We start from the raw sequence: 7,981 nt of genomic DNA on the forward strand, positions 1-7,981 counted from the left end.
GGCGTCAGCCTCATAGACCCCATGGAGGTAGAATATAACTTTCCATAAATACACTCTAACCTGACCTACAATTTAGACCTTGTTTTTTTTTTTTTTTTTCTTTTTTTTTTATTTCTTCCCTCTTCATGGTAATGGGATCATAGCCCAAGCTAGTCTCTCCTGCATCAGCCCATTGCAGAAAGCAAGCCCTAGGTGTGCTTGGGTTTGGGCATCACTTGGACTCTCTGATCCCCACATCCCTGGCATGTGGTGGCAACACAAAGGCATCCTAAAGAATGATGGGTGAGGTCCCTGCACCCATGGGCTGCTACGCTCGACCTCAGAGTCTGTGTGAGTGGGAATGGAGTATTTGCTTAGAGAGTCTAAGACCCCTTCTCTTTCTGGTAATCTCTAGCAGCATTCTCTTCTGTGCTCCTTCTGTAACCACTGTCCCCTGGGGTCACATAACTTTAACTGTCCCTGCCTGGCTCTGAAACACAGTTGGTTCACAACAATATAACAGGTGTCTTCATATATGCCCATTGGGCTCTGAGTGGCTGAGTAGGTGCAAGTACCAGGAACTGAGCTTGGAATGGTTTGTGGGGTGGTGCATTTTAATCCTGGTTACCCCTGTCTCCTCAGGTTCAATTGCAAGCCTGTCTCCAGGGTCTCCATCCTCACCTTCTGCACCACACTGCCTTGTGGGGCTGGCCAAGGTCTCCATGGCTTCCTTGCTCTGGGACATTCTTCAAGACATTCTGGAACCACGAGGAGACTGGCAGCACTCAGCGATAGTTGTCAAAGATGTGACGTTCATAGTTCATTTAGGGGGATTTGTTGGGAGTTAAAACAAAAAGCCAGAGAGGGCTGGGGATAGAGTGGTAGAGAGCTTGCTTGGCATGTACAAAGTCCCAGGTTCAATCCCCAGCATGTAGACACATAAATCAAAGATGGAAGCTTCCATCAGGGGTATAGTTCTCCTCACACAAAGATGCCCTTGATTTGATTTAAAGTGTTGCAGTTTCAATCTCCCCTCCCCCCCCCGCAAAAAAAACATCCCAAAACACTGGAGGAAGGGAGGAGAGGTTAAGACAGGGCCTCCTGTAGCCCAGGTTGGCCTCGAACTCCCAGTCACCCTGCTCTCACCACCCAAGTGCTGGACTTATGGTATGCACTACCCCAGCAGACCCAAAAAGCAGGAGACCTGATGCTGAAAGAAGAGCCAGGCATTGCCTCTGCTTTCGAAGGCATTTGCATTTCTATGGGGGAGATGTAAGCTTGCCCCCCCCATGAACTGGTCCTCAGTTGTCCTTGGCTTTTCGTTCTTTCCAGCATCAAGCAGGGCTTGGCCAGACTGGACAATATCCCATGAATGAATGAACAAGGAACCAAATAGTGGTGTGGGGCATCATAAGAGAGAGGACACACCAGACCCTGGGACAGTCCTGGAAGGTTCAGGGGCAGGCGAAAGTGCCAAAAGCCCTTAAGAGAAGGAAAGGAATGGTGGTGTGGGCAAGTGGAGTCACTAACTGAAAGGACAGGGATGTCCGCAGAGCCATTGGGCGTCAGTAGGAGGACCTGTTGGGGTGGGAGATGAGAAGCAAGGAAACCTTTAATGGGAGAAGGGTCTGGGGCAAGGAGGAGCAACGGGGTGACCTGGAGCAGGGCAGTGGCTCGGTGAACACTTTTGGAAGACCGTGTGGGGGAGAGTGGTCTGCTAAGGGGAGGCTGGGGTGAGGGCGTGGCGGTGACCCAGCAGGGCAATGAGAGCCAGGTTTGCAAAGGAAAGGATGAATGTGACTTTACACAAGAAACACATAATTGCCACAAGGCCAGAGAGCAGTCAGAGGTGTCGTCAAGGTTTGGGGCTTGTGACCAAGGAAAGGGAGTGAGCTGACAGCCGAGGGACATTTTGTGTGGTTGACAAAACAAGACCACATCCTCCTGCTGGAGATTCATTGTCTTTATTAACAATGCCTCTGGTCGCCAAAAAACAAAACAAACAAACAAAAAAAAAAAAACCAAAAAAAACAAAAACAAAACCACACTTGTGCCTCACAAAGCGGTATTAACAGTCCTTCTCTACATGAAAAATGTTGGCATAAATAACTTAAATGAGAAAATAAATATGTCACCGAACTCTTTCAAAAACCGCAGCTTTCAGTCTTGTGGATGAGTCCCACATGGAAAGTTCACCAAAGCCACCAGCCCAGCCCCAAAGGCTCCCCCCCCCCCCATGTGCTTCTGTTACAAACATTCTCTCCCCTCCCCCTTTAAACAATTCAAATCTGCACAGAAAGTTAAGAGGTGTCTGGAAATGATTTACAAAAAGATTGTGGGTGGCACTGTGACAGCGTCTCAGCATATGTACAGCATATGAAACCCTCCCCCCCTTTATTATTCTTTTTAATGTAAGATATGCCATCTTACATTAAGGACATCATGAAGTAGCTCTGTTCCTAGACAGAAATGTGTCCGTGGGTGGCAGACGGGAGGAGGTGTCCTGGCAAGGGACAGGGATGGGAGGTGACTGGCAAGCCCAGTTCCTCCAGCGACCTTAAACTGTTGTGTAGAAAATCCCTATAAATATGACAAGGCGCTGGGGGGCGGGACATTGATCTTCGGGGACTCAAGAAGTGTGGTTTCTATCCCTTCCACCATCTCTCGGACCCTGGCCTTCCCTATCCCAGAGGAAGCCAAACATCTGGGGAAGGCAGACTGGGAACCAACAGCTTCTTTTAGGTGGTTGCCCACCACAATCTCTCCCCCATCTTTCCTCCTCTCTCTCCTACATGAGTGTACCCCAATCCTTTGAATCTCAGCAGAGTTCTGGAGAGTCTGAGCTCATCCCAGTCCCTGTTTTACAAAGGAGATGGTACCAAAAGAGAATCACGTAGCCCAACCTCACTCGCAGGAGCCAAGTCAGGATCAGAAACCCCATTTAGTGCTGTGTTCGTGTTCTTGCCCGCAAAGGCTTAAATTGGGACGGAGGGAGTAGATCTTCCATAACTAGTCCCAAGTCTTCCGCACTACCTTTATGGTGGAAACACGGCCTTGTCCTGTAGGGGTCCAACGAGGGTAGAAGGAACACCCCCTCCCACCCCGGGCTAGGCAGAGTGGCTCAGTCTGGGACTTAGTTCCCTCTTTTGGCCTGCGGGGAACCCCCACCCCCACCTCCCCGCAGCGGGCAGGAGGGCAAGCGGTCTCTACGGGCTGGGGACTCCGCACGGTCTGGAAAGCTTGGCACCCCTGGCCTGGTCTGCAGGCTTTAGACTGAAAACGAATCGGATCGCGCGGGGAGTGCGTAGGTGCGAGCGCGCTCTAGTAGGCGTTCTCCAACTCTGCCTGGTTGGCTTTGGCTCCCCGGGCGCGGGGCCTGGGCTTGCGACCCTTCTGCGGCCTCGCGGTCTCGGGCCCGAAGTCCTTGAGCTCCGACTGGTTGTGGAAGCGGGTGAGGCGCTTGCACTTGCACGAGGCCACCAGACGCACCTTGCGCGCGCGCGGCGCCGCGCCGCCGGGGCACAGCAGCTGCACCCGCTGCGCGCGGTAGCGATCCGGGATGCAGCGGAAATCGGGTCCGTTCGGGCGCCACCACTTCACGCGCCCGATGGCGTTGGGTAGCAGCCGCGCGGGGCCGCACTGGCCGGAGCACACCAACTCGGTGACCGGCTTGGCGCTGCGGCACGGGCCGTCCGTCACGAAGCGGGTGTAGTGCACCTCGCGGCAGCTGTACTCGGACACGTCTGCGGGGAGAGGGGATGCGTGAGGGGCCTGCAGCCTAAGCCAGGCGCGCTCTCTCTCCCTCTCTCCCTCCCCTCATACCCCACCCACGGTCTAGGGATGAAAAGTGGCGCTCTGTCATTTACTTTTTGTGTGATCTGTGGGCAGTGTCCTTAAAGTTGCTCTTCCCCGCATCTGTAAAATAGCTTGCCCGGGGATTCAACAACTTCATCCACTATTACACCGGGCACTATGTGGCACAACTGGCGTCTTTTGAGATTGGGTCTTTATTAGCCCAGGCTGGCCTCAAACTGGCTCTGTCGCTGATGGTCTCGAATTTCTTAGCACGTATCTCCATTTCCCTGGTACTAGGGCTCCCACCAAAGGCTTCGTGCTCACTAAGCACTCTTTCAGTTCATCTCATCCCCAGCCCTGCCTGGTAGCCTCAAGCCACACCTGGCTGGCTCTGGTCCTTCCTAAACTCCTTTACCAGCCGCCGGGGCAGGGGCGGGGTCCCAGGAGATGGAGTCAGGAGTGGAGGTTAATTGAAGGTAATAAATCAGGACAGCTGCTGTGGAGGAGCGGGTAGAAGGGCAGGTGGTGGGCATCAGAATTCATTAGACTTGAAAGCGACCAAAGGCAGCGTGTCCAACCCCCTCATTATCACAGGTCCAGGCTGAGAAAAGAACTTGCCCCAAAGGCAGGGCTGGGCTGCCAGCATTTTCTGGCTCCCGAAAGCAGCAAGCACGGGTGAAAGTGATTTGTTATAGGACCCCAGGTTGGGGATGGGTGTGGGGTGGGGTGGGATAGAGGGCCTATTGCTGTTTAGTAGATACTTGCTTAGCAGCCCCAAACCTGCAGCTTCTGCTATCAGAAGCATTTGTTTAGCACCTGCTGTGTACCAGGCTCTCTTGGTCTGTGTATCTTGAGCTGGTAACTCGGTGGTGACTGGATCTGACTTGGAGTCTGGGGAAGGAGACTGGGTTTGATGCCCAGCTATATCTTCTGGGTCTGATGCCCGGCCTCATCTCCTATACACGTCCAGGTAATAACTCCTTCCATGAGCTCAGATAGATAGGAGGTTTTAAATGAACTAATCCATATGTGGGTCCTGTCTACCCCCAAAGGTTTTGTGGTGTCAGGACTAATATGGCATAAAAGGATTAAAAAAAAAAAGTCCCAGGATCAAAACCAGAGGGGCAGAGGCCATAGGAACCCATCTTCACCCCAGAGAGGAGGCACAGCAGGGGAGGTGTGCCTGTGGCTGGCTTAATTTACTCACCCCTGCAGAGGTGGTATGTGGGGGTGGCCTGTTGGCCCAGGGAAGGACTCTGGGGCTTTCCAAGAATAGTGCCCTTGGGTCAAGCACTTCCTCTGACTGCATTGCCTGCTCTCTTGGGGTGGCCCTTTCCCCACATCCCTTACTGGCTAGGACAGAGGAGGGACAGAGTTTGGTGGCGACCTGAAAAATGAGCTTTCCTCCCACACAAATGGTGGCCAGCAAGGTCCTCACTCTGGAGTGTCACTCCAGCTGCCACCCCACCCAACCCATTCCTGCCAGCTCCGTGCTTGGCCTCCCAGCCATGTCTCTGTGCAGACCTGCCTCCACAGGTTCTCCTGTCCTCGGGAGTGAGTCAAAGCTGGGGTCAGGGTGCAAGCTCAGGGCAGATGGTGCCACCTGTGCTCATACAGGGGATGTTTCACTCAACTGCCACCCGTGTCACACGCTAAAACCATAACTACAAACCCTGTTCTTTTAATGCTAGCCCGCTGGGTCCATTGGGCAGGCCATGGCCAAGGGGGACTAGGGGGATTCTTCCTGGCTTCTGGTTCCTACCCAAACCCAATCTAGGGTCGCCTTGCATCTGGATCAAACTGGCTTCCAGTCTCGGCTCTTCTTACTCCCAGGTGACTTTATCTCAGAAGCCTCTGTTTCTCCACCTTCAAGCCTTCTTTACCTCATGGGGTGGTGATGTGAGATATAACACAGCCAGAGCATCTGGCATCCTGCAGGTGCTATCAGCCTCACCTTGTCACCTCCCCACTGGTGACAGCAGCTAGATCTGACCTGTGTCCTCAGGAGGAGATTCTCTGAAGCCCGTTTTTGTGTTAATGCCAACTTTGGCTGACCTCAGCCTCCACCTTGCCTTGGGTACTCACTGCCAGCCCTACAATCCTGTCCTCCAGATTCCAACACTGTAGCAATAGTCTTCCAGGCAGGTCTGTCCCTTCCCTGATGTGGTAGAGGCTAACCACCACACAAACCTCCAAAGAAGATTCTAGAAGCCACCCCAGTCATCTCCCATGCTAACCAGGACCCCCAGGGTAACAACTGTCTTCTCCATCCCATACCTTTGGTGTCATAGGGATGGTGGGGAGGTCTGCCTCCATTCTCCGCCCGGTTCATGGTCTGGTTGTTCTCCACTTCCTGAGGAGGCTCGGGGTGCTCTCTGAGCCCAGGGATGATTTCTGTGGCATCATTCTTGAAGGCTCGCCACCCCTGGCCCTCCACAGCACAGAAGGCTGCATGTACAAGTAAGCAAACAAAGCAAGGGGCCAGGGAGAGCTGCATGGTGCCAGACGGAGGAGGGCACTCGGTAGCACAGGCTCCAGTCCCCAGCCCAGATACGGTCGCCTTTTTAAAGCCCCCTCTGCCTCATGCCAGCCAATAAGGACAGGCTGGAACGGGGCTGGTCCCTTGTTTCCTTGCCCTCCTCCCCATGGGGGAAAAGGGGTGTGCTCAGCGTCAGCCCTCCCCAAGACTTCTCAAGCTCACCAAACTTCCAAATTGCTGCTGCCACTCCCAGGTGACCCGAGGAGTGGGGGGCTGGGGGGTGAGGTTGGTGAGGCAGGGACATAGCCAGCTCGCCCAGTACCTCCCACGGGCTGACGGCTGTGGTTTCCAGATATCAAAACGAGCTTGGCTTTTAATTGTCTGGCTCCCTGAGCCCCTCAGGCATTCTCAAAACAAACTGTGGGCCAGCTTAACAAAAGAAACAAGTGGGGCTTCTGCAGAAGGCAGAATCCAGCTGACCAAATTCCTCTAGCCAAGTTCATTTGTTACCCCACCAGCTAATGGTCTCAATTAAAGATGTTTGTTCCCAAGACTCCCCCCCCCCAAGAGGGAGAAGGATACCTATTTTGTTTTGGGGGTTCTGGGGAATTTAACCTAGGATCTCATGCCTGCTATGCAAGCATCCTAACACTGAATTATGAGCCAGCCCTGAGAAGGATGCTTTTAAAGGAATCCCATTGCCCCCAGCTCCATATTGCTCAACACTGATGATTCTGACCAAGAAAGCCTCTCTTGGATTTCTCTTCAAAACCAGTGGGAGAGGTAGAGAGAGGGTCCACAGCCGCTAGGCAAGAGGGACCTGGGATCTGCCACATGTAATTCTTAGCCAGCCAGGGAACTCACCATAGGCTGGTGTGCCAAAGGCAGTTCCTTCCCTGGCCAGGCCTGTGGCCAACACAGAATTTCATTTTTTAGCAAAAGTCATTTCCCTCATTTCTCAGCTTATTACAATCCTCGCCCCCTGTGTGTGTGGTAACATGTCTGTGTGGGTGCATGGGAGACCCGAGAAGGTGTGTCTTCCTCAGCCTTTCTCCCAAGTTATTCCCTGAGACAGGATCTCTGACTGAGACAGTTAGGTTAGGCTGGCTAGCTGGCCAGTGAGCTCTCAGGATCCACCTGCCTTTCCACCCCACCCTGGGGTAATAAGGCTCCTTTTCCACATGGGTGCTGGAGATTCAAACTCAGGTCTTTATGCTTGTTCAGTATACATTCTTCCCATACCATCTCCCCAGCCTCTCATTCTATTATAAACAGCTCTGAGTCCTAGATGAAAGATCCAAGGGATGGAGATCTATGTATACACACACACACACACACACACACACACACACACACACACACACACACACACGATCATCCAATGCTCATCCTGCAGTAGCAGGAGGGCCATGCCACAGGGAGGAGGAGGGAGGGCTCACACCTGAGGTGCAAGAAAAGGAGGGACAGCGGAAGCTTCGGAAGCTTCGCCGCGACAGAATGTTGGAGGACGCCCCAGCCCTGGAGGAAGGCCGGGAAGAAGGCTGTGGTCCACCTTGCCTTGGTATGCTAACTGGGCAATGAATCAGTGTCATCCACCTGCAGAGCTTCTGCAAGGCTCTGCCACCTGCCTTGACTTGTAAGTGGTCTGTCCATCTGTGGCGATCTGCCTGCGTCCTTTTCATCTTCTGTCACCCACCCATCAATGCAGCTGTTCTGACAGCTTTACGA

The 7,981-nt window shown here is 53.2% G+C and overlaps 1 protein-coding gene across 1 annotated transcript; it reads right to left on the reverse strand.

Annotated features, from left to right (window-relative positions):
- Positions 1–3,300: 3,300 nt before the first annotated feature.
- Positions 3,301–6,390, reverse strand: SOST (sclerostin; the record flags this gene model as incomplete). The annotated part of the gene is made up of 2 exons (XM_080924658.1): positions 6,052–6,390; positions 3,301–3,722 (listed from the first exon to the last, which is right to left on the reverse strand). Exons 1-2 carry the CDS (start codon positions 6,269–6,271, stop codon positions 3,301–3,303), a joined length of 642 nt encoding a protein of 213 aa, XP_080780784.1. The 5' UTR covers positions 6,272–6,390.
- Positions 6,391–7,981: the final 1,591 nt, after the last annotated feature.

This window comes from Micromys minutus (assembly GCF_963924665.1).
Source record: "Micromys minutus genome assembly, chromosome: 10".
NCBI lineage: Eukaryota > Metazoa > Chordata > Mammalia > Rodentia > Muridae > Micromys > Micromys minutus.